Raw genomic sequence first — 20017 nt, forward strand, 5'->3', positions numbered from 1 at the left:
AAGGTTCCTGTCCAGATAGTGAATGAAGCCATCACATGTCTGATGGAAGCCCCAAGACTCAGTCACTTCTCAGTCATTTCTGTGACTTCTTACTGCACAAAGATTCTTTGTTGACAAAATTTCTTCTTTGCCTTAATTTACCTTACCTTCATTTATTTATTTTATAGGCATTTTTGGCCTACAAAGATATATACCAGGTGCTGTGCTCAGCAGTGGGAATGCCAAGATGAAGATAATAGACATTGTCCCTGCCCTTGTAAAGTTTAGCAGAGAGGACACATATTAAGTAAAGAATTACACGAATAATTATTATGGTTGTGATAGATGGTAGAAAGGAAAAATATAATTTATAATGACAAAATCTAATGGGAAACCTAGTCTGAGAGTCAGGGAAGACTTCCTTAGGAAGTGATTGTAAGCATATAATAAGCCTTGAATAAAGATTTATTAAATTAATGCAGAAATGTAATTATATTTAAAGTGAAACCAGAGGGATTGATAAGAATTAACCAGATAAAGTTTAGGCACCAAAAGTAGAAGAGGGGAGCCCAGACAGAAGCAGCAGCACGCGTGAAAGTCCCTGAGTTTGGTTCCTTCAGTGAAGCAAAGATGGCATGGGAAGAGCAGGAAGAAGCATTGCTTCTCAGAATGAGGTGCTGGAGGTAACCAGGATCATGTTAATAAAGGCCAGTAGGCTAGGTTTCAGGATCTGGACTTTGTCCTAAGAATGATGGGAAGCCATTGATGGTTACATGATGCGTTCCTAGTTCTACACGGCTTCAAATACTTGAAGTTTTCAGAAGGCCAAGCTCTAGAAACCTTCTAGAATCTATCTCTTGATAAATAAAATAAAATAAACCCAAACCAATTTTTCTCGTCTACGTTTGAAACAGATATAAATCCATTTGTCCACACTGCAAATTTCAAATTGCCACCTGTTAACAGTTTATGTCCCTATAATACTGGCCTCTATTTGGTGAGTGTAAAGTATCCTATTGAGGGGTTAATAAAAAATATTTGTAGAATTGTAGACTGTCACATTTCAAAAGTATCAGAGATCATTTAGTCAAGACTATAAGAGGCCCCTCTAAAATACCACAGGTGAATAAGCATAGTTGCCGTCTGCTGGGACACTGCCAGTGACTTAAAGTTCACTACTCTCAACATTGTTCATTCTCAGTTTTGGGAGTTTTTGTTTTGTTTTGTTTTGTTTCGTTTTAGTACACTGGCTTTTCACAAGTTCTTCCTTCTATGAGTGCAAATGTCTTCCCTGTTAGTCTGCTGTTAGTTCTCGTTCTGTTTCTTAGAATTACATAGAATAAGCCCAATTTGCCATTTTAAAAGTGGTTAATAGAAGATAGTTTATTTAAAAACCAAGATGCTCTGATGAAACCAGAGAGCCAGATTATGAATTACAAAGTGAGACTGTATAAAAAATCCATTATGATAAGCACGGTAGAATGAGATAGTGATTTACCTTCTATGACATAATAACTAATAAATAGCATAAAAGTAACTGTACTCACATCTAGAACCTTGTTTCTTTCCTTTTGTCAACAGACGGAGCACCTAATATGTGAATATCATCTTATTACATATGCTCAGGGAGTAAATAAAAGAATAAGAGTATTGGGGTCATAAGATCTCGCTCTTAGAGCTTATGACTTTTCTGAGAGAAAAGATTTGTATGTTATGTAAATGCAATAGGAAAGCTCATGCCAAATGAGTAGTGTACTAAAAGAGAGCTACATATGGGAATTCCAAAGAGGAGATCATGGTAGGCTGGGAGGAGTAAATTTATTGAGAAACACCTGATTCACTGAGATTCTCTTTAGAAGGGGATGGACCAGGCCTTATTTATTATTTATCCTCTTCTTCCTCTCTCCTACTTCCCCTCCGCCCTCACCCCTACCAGTTCTTTGGCTTGATTGAGGCTTCAAACAGTGTTTATTGAATTGAATTATTTTATCTCCCATACTATGTTAGTGATGTTTAAGATGTTTCATTCCATAATAATCTTTATTTTTCATTCTACTTCTCTGTGCTTTCTGAATTTTTTTCAATGAATACGTATTTTTCTGTATTTAAAACACATACAGGGGCTGGCCCCGTGGTTAAGTTTGCACACTCCGCTGCAGGCGGCCCAGTGTTTCATTGGTTCGAATCCTGGGCGCGGACATGGCACTGCTCATCAAACCACGCTGAGGCAGCGTCCCACATACCACAACTAGAAGGACCCACAACAAAGAATATACAACTATGTACTAGGGGGCTTTGGGGAGAAAAAGGAAAAAATAAAATCTTTAAAAAAATAAATAAATAAAATAAAACACATACGCATGAAGATATTTATACCTATAGTGGGAAAACAGGCAAAGACGAGCCTTTTGAAGATATGTGAAAAAATAGGAAATTTTTCTTTCACTCTCTTGAAATGAGTTGTGTTAGGAGTCTTGCCAATGTACTTTAAGATGACCAGCAGCTTTTTCTGAATGGCTATCCTGAGCCGACCTTCGAGATTAAAATAAGTGGATTATGTGGCATGATGACAGTAATGAGCTATTAATTTAATGGCAAAGCTTTGCCCGTAGTTCCATATTCCTCTGTCTGCCTGATTTCTTTCAAGACCTACGTTATTGTGTTTCTTTTCTTTCAGCGGAACGGAAGCCCCCCCTTTTCAACATGAATGCAATGAGTGCCTTATATCACATTGCCCAGAATGACTCCCCAACGTTACAGTCTAATGAATGGTAAGACTTGGTTATCATTTTAAATCTCTAAGGAAATCACCGTATGTATTTGGCACTTTCATTAAATTGCATTTTAAATATCTGACCTAGAAAACATTTCATTCCTTCATTGTATATCATAGTAAGTGACACTGATGCTTTGTAGGCATGAAGAACTGTCTCCTCACACACAAACACACACATTTTTCTTTATTTCTGCCCTCTCTATGGCTTGTACTATGTTCCTAATGTGTGTAGTAACTGAAATTCTACAAGGAACATGCCCTGCCACATATCTCACAAGTCTAGTCTCTTAAGTCATGACGGTCTTGTATTGATCATCTCAGCTCTTATCACTTCTCAGCAGAGAAAAAGTACCCTTTCCCGTGTCATTATTTTTCTAGTTGTCATTTTTTTCACTATATGTATATTCAAATGTATTGAGACAGAACATATACTATCTATTCAGAAGATATATTGTTCCTTGCTGAAATTTATGACATTTTGATAACTATTTGGGCCACAAGAGTCATAAAAAAGGGCAATTTTAAAGAAAAGTGGACAAAATGGTATTTTTAAGAGAAGAAGTATCTTCATCCAGAAAGTATATTCCTGGGTTCTCTATCCTTTATGCTTCAAGTTTTACTACCTGGTTATAGGCTGTGGGTGATGGAGGAGTTATCAATTGGTCATGAAGAATATAGGCTTGACTTATGAGAATTGTTATCTTTGGAGAGAAAAATTGTATATAGCTATATATAAATATAGTATTTTTTGTTTTCTGATATATATGATTTGACCTTCCTTATATATTTAAGTATGTTATGTGTTGACTAACTTGAAATTGTCCACAATCATTATCCAAAAGAATTCATTTCAAATAAAATAAACTTGAAAATGATTCCGTTTCCTAATAATCTAAAATATTTTGTTGAAAATCTAAAATACAAAATTTTCCCACATATGTAGATTATTTGAAGTAATCAGTGTGTTCTACAGACCCTGATTTTATTTTCTGTCAATGTTTTTGTACACATAGGACAGACTCCTTTAGGAGATTTGTTGATTACTGCTTGCAGAAAATACCTCAGGAAAGGCCAACGTCAGCAGAACTATTACGGGTAATTTTTCAAATTTATATTTGAGGAGGGGCATTTAAAGTCATGTTGTAGTGGAATATAGTAATTCATTCTTGTGTCAGCTCATCATGACAAACTGGATTAGAACGTGCTGCCTTGTCATTTATCCAGATAGTTGCTAGGCATAGAAATAGCAAGATTATCGCAATGTATGTGCTCTATATTCCCTGTGGATAGTTCTTTTCCTTTTTTCTTTTCTTCCCCCCTCATTTTGCCTTATGACAAAGAATATTTCTCTTTGCTCTGGTCATCATTGTGATGTTCCTGTGATTAATATCTGCATGAACTTTAATAAAATGCTTTCTGAACAGAGTCTACCACTGGTTCAGATGCCAACTCTGGGATTTTCAGTTAGGTTGTTGCCAACATCAGGCAGTGAAGATATATGATAAATATTTAAAGCAGACATTTACATAGCATTACATCACACATGTTGATGACAAGATTATCATGTTAACTACACTCGTTTGATTGAGACATCTCATTTTTGAGCATCTCTTTTCATGTAACCTTTTGTTATAGACTTTATACAAAGGCAGTGTGTTCCATCAATATCAGTGAAATATGTGGGAGTCTTTTACCTTATAAATATCTTTTATTTGGCGCAAAATAGTCCAAGTTTCTTTAACCTTTTTCTGTATATATGTTTTTCAACCCTTTTTTGTTTGTTTATTTTAAGAAAAACTCAGAAGAATTGGACTGCCTACATTTGTAAAGGTTAAAAATGTCAGCTGCCTTTATAATTGAAAAGCGCCTTGGCTAGGCCACAAAATCTTGGCTTACGTTTTCTTTTTCTTAGAACTCTAAACATTAATCTCTTGTTTTCTGGCTTCAGGTTTTCATAAAGAGGTAGATATGAAGCTGACTAGTTTTTTCTAACCAAGAGTAAATTTTTTTCTTCTTGTGAGTAGCAGGCCACAGGAATATGGTGACAGAAGCAACAAGGCAAAGGAATCTACCTTATTCTCCTTTGGCATAGAGCCATCACATGTTCTAGACATGAACTACAAACAAAACAAAACAGCAGAAACACAAAATACACAAGATAATGTCAAACTCTAGAAACACAAGATAATATCTTTATTACTTTGAAGTTGGCAAAGATTAAAGAAAAAGACACAAAAAGCACTGCCATAAAGGGAAAAAATGATAAATTTGGGCTGTAGTAAAATTAAGGAGAAAAATGCTTCAAAGAAGATACTACGAGCTTTCAAAGATGAAATTTTAGGGCAGTAGACAGCAAAAAGGTATAAAAAAGCAAGTGGGCAGAAGTAAAGAAAGAAATGAGAGATAAAAATTAAAATATAAATTAAAATTATAAGCCACAAACTAATATAATAAACCAACCCATTTAGGGTGTGTTCATTGGTGGATAGTCTTAGGGAAATAAAACAAATTTAAATGCAAAAGAAAAAATTCTAAAGATGATTATAGAGAAGATGACACATGTGGACGATAAAGGAGATCTAACATATGCCAACCTCTTATTCCTGAAGAAGAAAGCAAAACACATGGAACAAAAGATATTTAAAGATATGCTTGAAGAAAACTTTCTTGGAAATAAATATTTGGATCTTTATTTGATTTGGTTTAGTTTTCATTTGGTGGGCCAAATCAAATGAGCCCACCATTTATTCAACAATATTTACTGATTGTCTACTGTGTGCCAAACACAGTTCTAAGCACTGAAAATAATGCAGTGGTACACAAGAAAAAGATAGTTCCTGCCCTCATGGAACTTACATTCTAATGAAGGAGTAAGAGAACAAACTAATATTAATATAATTTCAGGTGGTGGTAAATGCTTTGCAGAAAAATAAAGCATGGACCAGAGATAAAGAATGACAGAGCTACTGTTTTAGATAAGGAGTTAGGCAAGGTTTTCTCTGGAGGTGACATTTAAACATTGCCCTGAAGAGAGAGACCATGAAATTGATCTTCAGTGATCAACAAATCCCAGCTGGATGAAGTTCCTGAACTCTGAGGATAAAAACAGATTCATACAAACAGGCTGAGAAAAATTATTTGGGGTGGAAAAACCAGTCAGCTTCAGACCTTCCACTTCAGGAACACTCAAAGCTAGAAAACAATAGAACAATGTTTACAAAGTTCTAAGGGAAAGAAAATGTAAACCAAGGATTTGTGACCCAGCTAAGATGGTCTTCAATTATAAAGGCAGCTGACATTTTCAAGCCTCACAAATTTAGGCAATTTTCTTTTCTTAAAAAAAAAAAATGCTGAATAGCAAAATCCAGCAAATCTAGAGATGAAACAAAAAGAGAGAAAGGGGGACGGAGGGAAGAAGGAAGAAAGAATGAATTAGGGACTGGAGAAACTAGCAAAAGAACGGGTAGTGAACGTTGAATTTAAATTTGAAAAAATATTAATTAATTAATTAATTTATTTATTTATTTATTTATCATGGTAAAGAAACTACATTCTTCAGTTTGAATAGACAATACAAATTTTAGAAGGAAAAATATAGTGGAAGGTAGAGTATGAAAAGTCAATCTTCCCATTCCAGGCCCTTCTCTAGAATTAGCAACCACTGTCACCAATTTTATACGTGTCCTTCTAGAGATACTTTATGCATATAGAAGTACATATTCTTTATTTCTGCACCAATGGTAGCAAACTATAACCACTCTTCTACCTTGATTTTTTTTTTTTTTACTTAATAATGTGTTTTGAGTATTGTTTCGTATTACTACATGCAGAGCTATCTCATTCTTTTTAATGGCTCTGTAATATTCTCACGTGGACTGTAATTTTTTTTAACCAACTCACTTATGGTGTTTGCAATCTTTTGCTATTACAAACTGTGCTGGAATGAATATCCTTATACGTGTCATTTTTGTACCTGTATAAGATATCTAAAGAATAAATTCCTAGAAGTGAAATTACTAATCAAAGGGAATGTGGATTTTAAATTTAAATAGACATTGCCAAATTCTCCTCCAAAGAGGTTGTACCAATTTATAGTCCCGTTAGCAAAGTATGAGTACCAAAACTTTTTGAACTTCTAGTCGGATCAGTGAAAAACTTTTCCGTCATTTTAATTTCTCATTGTGATTTCAGTTGAGCATCTTCCATGTGTTTAACAGCCATTTCTATTTCCTTTTCTGTGAATTCTTTATGATCTTTGCCCATTCGTCTGTTGGGTTATTGGGTTTCTCCCTTGTTAATTAATAGTAGATCTTGCAAATATTTTTTTCCTATTTCTCTTTTGACGTTCTTTATTCTGGGCTTTTTTGGGGAGGTCACACAGAAAAAGGAATTCACCTTTTTTTGTTTTCTCAGTTGGCTATCTACTTGTTCCAAATACTTTTAAATAATCCACCTTTTCCTCACATTTTCTTCCCGATGTTAAAATGTCATCTTCACATAGAATTCACTTAAATATAGAACTAAAGTAAAATCATTGAAATAGTTAAAGAGCAGAATGTAAATGTTGTAAACATTGTACTAATTTTCCTATTTTTTAGAGTAGATGGTCAATAATAGTTCTTAAATAGAAATACGTAGTTTAAAAAAAATGTAATTCCAATCTTTTTATTCCTTAACTTTAGAAGATCTTTTAGGGCCGGCCCTGTGGCCAAGTGGTTAAGTTCGCATGCTCCACTTTGGCAGCCCAGGGTTTCACTGGTTCGGATCCTGGGCACGGATGTGGCACCACTCGTCAGGCCACGCTGAGGCAGCATCCCACATAGCACAGCCAGAAGGACCTAAAAGTAGAATATACAACTATGTACTGGGGGACTGGGGAGAAAAAGGGAAAAAAAATGGAAGTGTAGAAGATCTTTTAGGAACTAGTAACTCTTATTGAAGAAATTATAACTAAAGTTAAGCAATTATTTTACTTCAGTCTCTTCTAATTATGTTAGATTCAGATATACCTTAATTTAATAACTTATTCTTAAAATTAGCATGTATAATAAGCTTCCTATATAAAAGTATTTCTAGATATCCATCATTCTGAGAGAGAGAGAGAATGTCTAAAATGATATTCCATAATTTAACAATATTTATTTCTGCATGGTGGAATTTTGGGTGATTTTCTTTTACACATTTTTCTGTATTATTTAAATGTTTAAAGTAAATATATTTCCAAGAATGATAAAATCATTTTTTAAAAGAATCTGAGGACCTTTCAATTGTAGAGGTTTGGAGAACAGTGAGGAGATGTAATTGCATGCAGAGAGAACAATGTGAGCAAAGATATGCAAATGTGAAACAGATGGCATGAGGCAAGAATTTTCTAGAATGTACTATTCATTGGGTGGAAGGAGGAGTAGGAGTGACTAGATTTGAGCCTAGAAATACAAACAAGAACCTGGCTGTAAAAGGCCAGATGTTGTGATGTAGGCACTGAGATGTTTTTAAGATGTTCAGTGTGTCAGTTTTAAAACACTTAAACAGGTAAGGGTTTAATTATTTCATGCAATAGGAAGTCCAGGACATTGGGGAAGGAGGTGTTATAAACAGTCCAGAGCTGTAAGCAGCTCAACAGTGTCATCATTGATCCATCTATCTTCTTACTTTATCATCCTTAGCATGTGGCTTTTGTCTTCTTGGTCACAAAATGGCTGCTACATCTCTGATCTCAAGTCTTTATTCCAGGCAGGAAAAAAGAAGAAGGGGAAAGGGTAAAAACACCTTCCCTTCACATGCCTTGCCTTTTTATTCCATAAAATAAAGTCTTCCTCGGGGACTTCTGCCTGTATCTCATTGGCCAGAACTTGGTCACGTTGTTATCTGTAACTGCAAAGGAGGCTGGAATTCAACTCTTTTACTTTCTAGTGCTTACTGTAAAGGAAGGCAGGGAAAAGAGGTTGGAATGGGGGATAAATGGGACACAGTATCTGTCACACTGAATGACATGATCAAATCTATGTTTTAGAAAGGTAGTAACAGTGGTAGACTTCAGAAAACAAACCCCAAAATAAAGAAACCTGGGTTGCAGCCCTTAGCTCTTTCACTGTTGAGCTGTGTAAATCACTTAACCTCTCTGGGCCTAAATTTCCTCAACTTGAAAATTCTGTGATCCTAAGTTAGAGCTGAGAGTTTACTAAAAACCAATTTTCTTTTGTATAATTGCAAGCCCTGGTGTAGCAAAATAATTTACTTTCTCCCTTCCATTCTGATCTTGAAATATGCAGGCTGCACTTAACTTTCGGGAATGGTGTTTCGTTGTCAAAAAGGACTCTTTGCAGAGGAAGAGATACTTTATAAAAGCAGGAGCAAAAGCCACACTTCTGACAGCAAAGTCAGGGTGAAGAACCACAAGACATGTAGATTTTTTTTTTCTCACAGTGGTCCTGCTCCTCTTTTATATCTGTTTAACTTAGAATGAAATTAAATCCATTCCATCATCTAAGGCCTACCACATTCTATCTGATTTTCCCAATATCTTTGAATTATAATTTAATGTAAATGAATTTTCCACATAACTGAAACTTTTCCTTAAAAAAAAAACTTTCTCGGGGGCTGGCCCTGTGGCCGAGTGGTTAAGTTTGCCCGCTCCGCTGCAGGCGGCCCAGTGTTTTGTTGGTTCGAATCCTGGGCACGGACATGGCACTGCTCATCAAACCACGCTGAGGCAGCGTCCCACATACCATGACTAGAAGGACCCACAACGAAGAATATACAACTATGTACTGGGGGGCTTTGGGGAGAAAAAGGAAAAAATAAAATCTTTAAAAAAAAAAAAACTTTCTCCTCCCACTTTTGATCATTTTCTGTGATAATCTTGTCAAAATATATGATGTGCTGCTCTGTCTTCTTAAAGAAAGCTTAATGAACATAATTTCACTTCTTGATGGCTCAGAAACAGTAGTGTTTTGTGAACTCTTGGAATGTAAAAGGACCATATGAGGGGCATTTGCACTTTTGCAACCTAGCCTGCAAAGCTTTGTTCGTCTTTATCTGTGTGGTTGGTAGGTGTGTTAGTCATGGAATTTCCCTCTTTTTGTCTACCGTTGGGGTTATCAGAGAACTTTCAAAGGACACTTCTTTTTACAGCAAATAACTCCACCTCTAACAGTTCTCAATCGTTTATCCTCCCACTTTTTTCCCTCTTTCTAACCTGCTGTAGACTGGAAAACAAGGAAACTAGAATATATGTTAAAGATCATTGATAATGTTGAAAGTCATGGCCATTTATATCAAGAAAAGTTTGTGGACTTTGGGGCAGTTATTTTCATTCCTCAGAGGCCTTTTTCCCTTATTTCTGGTTGTACAGATTTGAGAAGGGAAGATGAAGTTGCCAAAATTCTGACTTCTGCATAAATTGAACAGCTGTCATATTTTCATATGCTATATATGACCTATATATATATATTTTTTTTCTATTTCATAGAAATGGAAAACAAAATATACAAAAGTCTGTTTTTAAAAGGGTAGTGTAGGGTGGAGAGGAGGATTGAGGCAGATTATAGCAAGAATATTCTGTACTCTGCATTGCTTTTGCTTATTGTATCATTTCAGATTTGAAAGTAACAAGCCTCTCAGGTACTGTTTAAAGTTCCAGTCATTGTCCTTACTTATATAATAAGGTAAACCTGAAGAAGTCTCATGTAAACTTTAGGACGAAGTTCACAAAATGGGGCTTGAGGAAGGAGAGAAAAGCATAATTATCTCTTTATGAGATTTATACAAGATAAGAGGCTACATGAATTGAAAATCATATCTTGTTATTTCTGCAAAATCTGTAGACCTGTTTTATGTCTATTTGCTTTTATATCTAAATCTTGCACCTAAAAATATGTTTCCTGGGGCCGGCCCAGTGGCACAGCGGTTAAGTTCGCATGTTCCACTTAGGCAGCCCGGGGTTCGCTGGTTTGGATCCCAGGTGCGTACATGGCACAACTTGGTAAGCCATGCTATTGTAGGCGTCCCACATATAAAGTAGAGGAAGATGGGCATGGATGTTGGCTCAGGGCCAGTCTTCCTCAGCAAAAAGAGGAGGATTGGCAGCAGTTAGCTCAGGGTTAATCTTCCTCAAAAAAAGAAAAAAAAAGTTTCCTCATTGTCAATTTCTGTTTTTTCTCCTCCCTCAATCAGCATGACTTTGTTCGACGAGAACGGCCACTACGAGTCCTAATTGACCTCATACAGAGGACAAAAGATGCTGTCCGTGATCTAGATAACCTACAGTACCGAAAAATGAAAAAAATCCTTTTCCAAGAGACACGAAATGGACCCTTGAATGAGTCACAGGAGGATGAAGAAGTAGGTTCAATTTATTTTAGCAAGCACTCCAGAGTGCCTACTTTGTGAAAAAGTTCTGGACTGGGCACCATGAAAAACACTTTTGGGGATAAGAAGGTAATGGATGCTGTCTGCCTTAAGAGAAATGCAGAGTTGCAAAAGAGACCTTCATAAAATAACTCTTTGATAAGGCAAAATAGGAAAAATGCTCTAGAGGTATGGCACCATGCTGGGGTCCCCATAGTAGGGAGAAAATGAGTCTGCTGGTGCGGATTAGCAAAGGCCTTACGGAGAACAAGAGGTGGATAGTTTTTGACAGACAGACATAGGACATTTTAGACTTGGGAAAGCTCTGTGCTTTAGGAAGAGAATCCTGGCAACAGAGTGTAAGATGAATTTGAATGGGTAACATTCTAGATAATAGTCCATGTGAGAGGTAAAAAGGGCAGTGTCACTGGGAATGGGGGAAAAGGAACACCTTTCAGAAACACTGTAGAGATAGATTTGATAATACAATCCTTCTCATTAAAAGTGACAGTGATAGATGAGGAAGAATTTAAGGTGACTCTGAGCAGTTGAGCCTCGGTGACTAGAGTATGTCAATACCAAGAACAGAGAAAAAGAACCAAGGAGAAAGAGTCGATTTAGGATGATTTCAGTTTGGTGTCTATTGAGTTTAAGGTCGTGGCAACATATGCTGCTGACATAGTGTACAGATGGAGTTTTCAGAGGAGAGATGACTTCCTGCTTTCTCATTCAAATAACTTAAGGAGGACTGGTTGAGGCAAGGGTAATGACAATTGGGACACCTGAATGGGGATGTTTAGCAGTTGGTTGGGAAATACAATCCACAACATAGGAAAAAGGTCTGGGTAAAGGGTAGTTGTTTGGAGGTCAAGAGCATTAAAATGATAATGAATCAAGGAGTTGAAAGTAGAATGAGAAGAGGGCCCATGCCGTGTATGACAAGGGAGACCCAAGAGGTAAAGGCATCACATATTCTGAGAGAGTACGTAACTTCAAGGAGGGAGCGGCCAATACTGGCAGATGCCACAGAGCGGTCAAGTTAGACAAGGACCACAAACGGTGTTAACTGGGTTTTACAAGTAGGGCATTCTTTTTTTTTTTTTCTTTAATTCAGATAACATTGGTTTATAACATTATATAAATTTCAGGTGTACATCATTATATTTCGATTTCTGTGTAGAGTACATCATGTTCACCACCCAAGTAGGGCATTCTTGATGACCTGAGTAAAAGCAGTTTTACAGGAATAGTTAGGATAGATAGTAGATTACTGTGAGTTGTAGAATAAATAGGAAGTGAGAAAGCAGAGACAGCAAAGGTTGGTTATTTTAAGATTCATAAATTTGGCTAAGAAGGAAAAGTGACCAAGGGCAGTATGTAGAGAGGTACATAAATATGGGGCCGGCCTCTTGGTATTTCTACACAGAGGGGAAGGAGCCAGGACAGAGGAAAGAGGCAGAGTTAAAGAGGGAGGACCTCAGGAAGTGCACAGGACAGGAGCACGAGGATTAGTGCAGGAACAGGCCCTGAGCAAAAGAAGGACTCATCTTCCACTAAAACTAGATAAAAAGGGGGAGGGAATGAAGAATGAATTTTAGTTCAGCTTTTCAATGTAAAAGAAAACAAAAATTATTTTATCAATAATTATAAAAATGAAATTCAGAAAGCTGAGTTGGACTATAACATCTCTTGACTACAAATAAACATAATCTCCTTTAATTGGGAAAATAAATCTATTAAAAATATAACATATTAGCTAACATTTTAAATTACCCAAATTACCTATATCAGTAATTCTTTATATTGCCATGGCTAAGTAACAATTCATTAAAGTTATAAATGTACAGTATGGGTCTCTGCAAATAGGGTTTATTTGGAGCTAAGTTGCTTAATTATATTATTTAATCTTATATCAAAAGATATCCCACTGTGATGGATAAATTATATGTTCTGATTATTTTACCACTTCTGAAATAGTAGTCTTTGGACTAGTAGTGATGAATACCATTATTATTTAACAGATATATTTAATAAGATTACAGAAGTAAGCATGATTGAATTGCTTGAGGGAGGCAGAATTTAATTACCTGTCCAGGACAGTAGAATTAATATCCCTGCTTAGATATGAAGTTACTCAATAATGACTTGCAAAAGAGCATATTGCTTGTCAAATTTCTGAAAACTCTTCTCACTCTATTTCAGTTTCGAGTGGCCACTGCCATATTTGCAAATATCCGAGAGGTCACCTGTTCAGTAGCCTACTGTCTTTCTCCTGCACCTTGAAGGTCTCTTACAAACCTGGCCTGATTCTGCTTACTGAATAGCAATACGATAATATGATAGTTGCATATGACAGGGGAAAGCCCTGGGATAGCAGCAGTTGGAGCCTTATGACCCATGTCCAGAATGGCCCCTGGGGAAGGCATAGAAGTGAATTTGAGATGTCTGAAAATGGTGGGGAGTAGTGGAGCCACTACATAAAAAGTTTATCTTTGCAGATTTGGCAGAAAAGCAACTTGGCACTGCAAAATTGAGTGTGCTTAATAGCTTAGTCAATGGATTGGTGCTTTATCTCCAGTCATTTTTTTTAACCCGAGCGCCCCATTTTTATAGGACAGTGAACACGGAACCAGCCTGAGCAGGGAAATGGACAGCCTGGGAAGCAACCATTCCATCCCGAGCATGTCTGTGAGCACAGGCAGCCAGAGCAGCAGTGTGAACAGCATGCAGGAGGTCATGGATGAGAGCAGCCCTGAACCTGTCATGATGCACGCTGACGAAAGCCCAGTCAATTCCACCTCCTCTGTTGTGCACAAGAAGGTAGGTTTCCTGGTGTCCTTCACAGCTCTAGGCTGTGTCAGTCACAATGAAGGCAGCTCAGGTCACTTAGCATCCAGATATTTTAGTTACCATTTTACAACTGAAATGTGGGACTAAACCTTGCACTTGATAGTTTCTCTTACAGTAAAAAGATAACGAAGTACTATGCAAGCTATATCTGTGCCTATTTTTTCATCTTCCTCTCTTGTTACTCTGATGTCTTACCACCATCAATAAGTAAAAAATACATAAATCCATAAATCTCCAAGTCAAATAAACCAATAAATTCCTCTTTACACCAGTAACCTTAATACTGTAGACCTTAAAAGCTTCCTGAGTAAAACCCTTTGGATGTGCCCTTTTAGAAGTACGTTCTTTCATGCTTCAACCAGTATGTTTCCTAATGTGTATGCCCAAGATACTATTTGTTTTGTAAACAGTTTCTACTCTTTTCTGTTATTTCTTGGGTTTATTGTTTCTAGTTCTTCTAACACTAACTCTGTCAGCTTAAATATTCTGACTTTTGAATGAATGATTCTGTTTTTTATTTTGACTTTATTGTTGCAGTTAAAGTTCTTCATTTCATACAAGCCTATCATGGTTCATAAGTTGAAATACTTCTTGAAGAATGAAAAAGAATTTTTTTTTTAAAGATTGGCACCTGAGCTAACAACTGTTGCCAATCTTTTTTTTTTCTGCTTTTTCTCCCCAAATCCCTTCAGTACATAGTTGTATATTTTAGTTGTGGATCCTTCTAGTTGTGGCATGTGGGATGCCACTGAACGTGGCCTGACGAGCGGTGCCATGTCCACGCCCAGGATCCAAACCAGCAAACCCTGGGCCACTGAAGTGGAGCACGCGAACTTAACCACTCAGCCACAGGGCTGGCCCCGAAAAAGAATTTTAAATCTTCTTTCAAAGCAATATCTATAAGTATTTCACAGAATTATCAATAATTCTTTGGAGGAATTCCCAAAAGTATTTTGAGTGACCTTAGGTAAGCAGTCCATAATATGGAATTATAGTGAAGAATCCCTATGTTTTCAACTTATTAGTTATATGCAAGGTGTGTATGTACTTATTTAATAAATGGCAGTGATCACATTATAATTCCAGTGAGACAGCATGTTTAAGGAATTTTTTCACTTAGACTTCTATTGGCTGTGCATTTTTCTTGGGAGGAAAAGGAAGTTGGGTAAGGATGAAGAGCAGGAGAAAATATATTGGTCCCTGGTCATGAACAGTGGAGGGATACACATTTATTTTCTGAACTGATTAACTTATTCATTTATTGAGCTAATATTGTTGGGACCTCTACTATGTACCAGGAACTATGGTAGGCCCTGTGGGTACAGAGGAGATAAAACAGACATCGTGCCTTCATGGAACTTATTATCTGTGGGGGAGATTAAGCAAATAATCACACAAATAACTATATCATGTAATTATGAAACTTACTCTGGGTAAAAGGATTTAATCTAGCAGGAATTAGTAGAAAGCCTCCCCAGTGAAGTGACATTTAAGCTAAAATTTCAGAGACAAGTAAAAGTTAGCTAGGTTGGGTTGAAGGATAGGAGTGAATCAGAAAGCAACAAGTTCAGAGGCCCTGAGACAAAAAGAACTTTGTATGTTCAAGGAAGAAGGGAAAGGTCAGAGTGGTTAGAGATAGGTGAGCTATGTGGACAGTGAATTGAGACCAAAGAGACAGCAAGGACCAGATTATGAGAAAGCCACAGAAGCATTTTGAGGAAAGGAGTAATATCAGACAGATGCAGAAATCTGCTAGGAGTTCAGCATTGCCAGCTGGCCTTCTTTGAACACAGGCAAGTGATCATATATTTGAAGGATAGAAAAGAAGGTTTTGCTGGGCTCTCTTTTTGGAAGGCGCTATCATGGATGCTGACAGATCTGGCACTTTCCTTTCTATTTCCTCTGGGGCTCCATGGGTAGAGGGAGCAAAAGAAGAGGAATTCCATTGGATCTTTTTACTCCAGGACCTCAAATGAGCACCCAGAATTAGAAAAAAGATACTGCTGGCATAATCAACAACAAAGAAGACCCTGGTATTAAACTCATTGAGTGATTTTTGTTGTTGTCGTTTGTTTTCTGTTTTGGGGGGTTTTTTGAGAAAGATTAGCCCTGAGCTAACATCTGCCGCCAATCCTCTTTTTGCTGAGGAAGATTGGTCCTGAGCTAACGTCTGTGCCCATCTTCCTCTAGTTTATATGTGGAATGCCTGCCACAGCATGGCTTGATAAGCAGTGCCTAGGTCCATGCCTGGGATCCAAACTGGCGAACCCCAGGCCGCTGAAGCGGAGCATGTGAACTTAACTGCTACACCACTGGGCCGTCTGCAAACTCATTGGGTGTTTTAATTTTAATTTTGGTGTGCTGGTATAGAGCTGTCTTGTGATAACATGGGCCTTTCAATACTTTTTTCTCATTGGTGTAATCACTTATGAAGAATAGATATTAATTTATCTTCTGAAATAAAAAGTAGATATATTTGATCCACAAAAAATGTTTGTCAGGAAGAATTTAAGTTATATAATGTATTTCTATTTTATTATGAAATACATAGAGGAAATGTGGTGGAAGAAAATTGAAAAACATTTGTAAATAAAACTGAGTGAGTTAACTTCAAAATATAAGCAGGCTAATCAAAAGACAATATCAACATAGTAGAAAGGCAACCCACAGAATGGGAGAAAATATTTGCAAAGCATATATTGGAGAAGGGATTAATATCCAGAATATATAGTTCAACATCCGCAAATCAATCAACGTGATACACCATATCAACAAACTGAGGAATAAAAACCACATGATCATCTCAATAGAGGCAGAGAAGGCATTTGACAAGATCCAACAGCCATTTATGATAAAAACTCTGAACAAAATGGGCATAGAAGGAAACTGCCTCAGCATAATAAAGGCCATATATGACAAACCCATAGCCAACATCATACTCAATGGGCAAAAACAGAACGCCATCCCCCTGAAAACAGGAATGAGACAAGGATGCCCTCTATCACCACTCTTATTTAACATAGTACTGGAGGTCCTGGCCAGAGCAATCAGGGAAGAAAAAGGAATAAAAGGAATCCAAATAGGGAGGGAAGAAGTGAAACTCTCGCTGTTTGCAGACGACATGATCTTATATATAGAAAACCCCAAAGAATCCATTGAAAAACTCTTAGAAGTAATCAACAACTACAGCAAAGTTGCAGGGTACAAAATCAATTTGCATAAATCAGTAGCATTTCTATACTCTAATAACGAACTAACAGAAAAAGAACTCAAGAACACAATACCATTCACAATCTCAACAAAAAGAATAAAATACCTCGGGGTAAATTTAACTGAGGAAGTGAAGGACCTGTATAATGAAAATTTCAAGGCCTTTCTGAGAGAATTGGATGATGACATAGGGAGATGGAAAGACATTCCATGTACATGGATTAGAAGAATAAACATAGTTAAAATATCCGTTCTACCTAAAGCAATCTACAGATTCAACGCCATCCCAATCAGAATCCCAGTGACATTCTTTACAGAATTAGAACAAAGAATCCTAAAATTCATATGGGGCAACAAAAGACCCCGAATTTCTAAAGCAATCCTGAGAAAAAAGAACAAAACTGGGGGCATCACAATCCCTGACTTCAAAACATACTACAAAGCTACAGTAATCAAAACAGCATGGTACTGGTACAAAAACAGGTGCACAGATCAATGGAACAGAATTGAAAGCCCAGAAATAAAACCACACATCTATGGACAGCTTATCTTCGACAAAGGAGCTGAGAGCATACAATGGAGAAAAGAAAGTCTTTTCAACAAATGGTGCTGGGAAAACTGGAAAGCCACATGTAAAAGTATGAAAATTGACCATTCTTTTTCACCATTCACCAAAATAAACTCAAAATGGATCAAAGACCTAAAGGTGAGACCTGAAACCATAAGGCTTCTAGAAGAAAACGTAGGCAGTACACTCTTTGACATCAGTATTAAGGGGATCTTTTCGGACACCATGTCTTCTCAGAGAAGGGAAACAATAGAAAGAATAAACAAATGGGACTTCATTAGACTAAAGAGCTTCTTCAAGGCAAATGAAAACAGGATTGAAACAAAAAAACAACCCACTAACTGGGAAAAAATATTTGCAAGTCATATATCTGACAAAGGCTTAATATCCATAATATATAAAGAACTCTCACAACTCAACAACAAAAAATCAAACAACTCAATCAAAAAATGGGCTGGAGACATGAACAAATATTTCTCCAAAGAAGATATACAGATGGCCAATAGGCACATGAAAAGATGCTCATCATCGCTGATCATCAAGGAAATGCAAATCAAAACTACACTAAGATATCACCTTACACCCATTAGAATGACAAAAATATCTAAAACTAATAGTAACAAATGTTGGAGAGGTTGTGGAGAAAAAAGAACCCTCATACACTGCTGGTGGGAATGCAAACTGTGCAGCCACTGTGGAAAACAGTATGGTGATTCCTCAAAAAATTAAAAATAGAATTACCATACAATCCAGCCATCCCACTACTGGGTATTTATCCAAAGAGCTTGAAGTCAGCAATCCCAAAAGTCCTATGTACCCCAATGTTCATTGCAGCATTATTTACAATAGCCAAGACATGGAAGCAACCTAAGTGCCCATCAACAGATGAATGGATAAAGAAGATGTGGTACATATATACAATGGAATACTACTCAGCTGCAAAACAGAACAAAATCATTCCATTTGCAATAACATGGATGGACCTTGAGGGAATTATGTTAAGTGAAATAAGCCAGCTAGAGAAGGAGAATCTGTGTATGACTCCACTCATATGAGGAATTTAAAAATGTGGACTAAGAGAACAGTTTAGTGGATACCAGGGGAAAGGTGGGGTGGGGGGTGGGCACAAAGGGTGAAGTGGTGCACCTACAACACGAATCACAAACATTAGTGTACAACTGAAATTTCACAAGATTTTAACCTATCATTAATTCAATAAAAAATAATTAAATAATTAAATAATTAAAAATAAAATGATGTGAAAAGTTAAAAAAAAAACAAAATATCCGGACTATATAGAAAACTCCTAAAACTCAACAACACGACCCCATGGCCTAGTGGTTAAGTTTGGCACGCTGTGCTTCAGCGGCCTGGATTTAGTTCCTGTGCGTGGACCTACACCATTTGTCAGCAGCCGTGCTATAGTGGTGACCCACATACAAAATAGAGAAAGATTGGCACAAACGTTAGCTCAGGGCGCATCTCCCTCAAGCAAAAAAAATTAAAAGGGGAAGATTGGCAGCAGATGTTAACTCAGGGCAAATCTTCCTCAGCAAAAAAAAAAAAAAAGAAAGAAAGAAAAAATACACAACATATTTTAAAAAAAAATTTCAACCGAAAAAAAAAAAAAACAAATCAAAAATGAGCAAAGGACTCAAATAGACATTTCTCCAAAGAAGATATACAAATGGTCAATAACACATGAAAAGATGCTCAACATTACTAATCATTAGGGAAATGCAAATCAAAATTACAATGAGAGACCACCTCATACCCACTAGGATGGCTACTATCAAAAAAACAGAAATTAATGTGTTGGAGAGTATGTGGAGAAATTGGAACTCTTGTGCACTGTTGGTGGGAATGTAAAATGGTACAGCTGCTGTGGAAAATAATATGGCGGTAAAAAAATTAAAAATAGAATCCATAGGATGCAGCAATTCCACTTCTGGGTAAATATCCAATAGAATTGAAAGCAGGATCTCAAAGAGATATTTGTATACTCTTGTTCATAGCAGCATTATTTACAGTAGCTAAAACATGGAAGCAACTGAAGTATCCATCAATGGATGAATGGTTACGCAAAGTGTGGTGTATGTATACAATGGAACGTTATTCGGCCTTAAAAAGGAAGGAAATGCTGACACATGCTATAACATGGATGAAGCATTAGAACATTGTTAGGTGAAGTATGCCAGTCACAAAGAAGACAAGTACTGTGTGATTCTATGCCTTTGAGGTAAAGTAGTCAAAATCATAGAGACAGAAAGTAGAATGGTGGTTGC

The 20017-nt window shown here is 36.8% G+C and overlaps 1 protein-coding gene and 1 long non-coding RNA gene across 10 annotated transcripts in view; one reads left to right on the forward strand and one right to left on the reverse strand.

The window, feature by feature from the left end:
• The window catches only part of TAOK3 (TAO kinase 3), a 169512-nt gene that overhangs the window by 109557 nt on the left and 39938 nt on the right, over positions 1-20017 (forward strand). For all 9 annotated transcript variants that reach the window (XM_001490500.7, XM_070220090.1, XM_005612567.4 and 6 more), the window contains 4 exons: positions 2657-2750; positions 3769-3850; positions 10931-11098; positions 13718-13924. In XM_001490500.7, coding sequence (XP_001490550.1) covers positions 2657-2750; positions 3769-3850; positions 10931-11098; positions 13718-13924 — 551 coding nt within the window. The remainder of the gene's footprint in view (positions 1-2656; positions 2751-3768; positions 3851-10930; positions 11099-13717; positions 13925-20017) is intronic.
• The window catches only part of LOC138915205 (uncharacterized), a 35259-nt gene that overhangs the window by 5573 nt on the left and 9669 nt on the right, over positions 1-20017 (reverse strand). The window lies entirely within an intron of this gene.

The sequence above is a fragment of the Equus caballus genome, chromosome 8 (assembly GCF_041296265.1).
Source record: "Equus caballus isolate H_3958 breed thoroughbred chromosome 8, TB-T2T, whole genome shotgun sequence".
Classification (NCBI taxonomy): domain Eukaryota; kingdom Metazoa; phylum Chordata; class Mammalia; order Perissodactyla; family Equidae; genus Equus; species Equus caballus.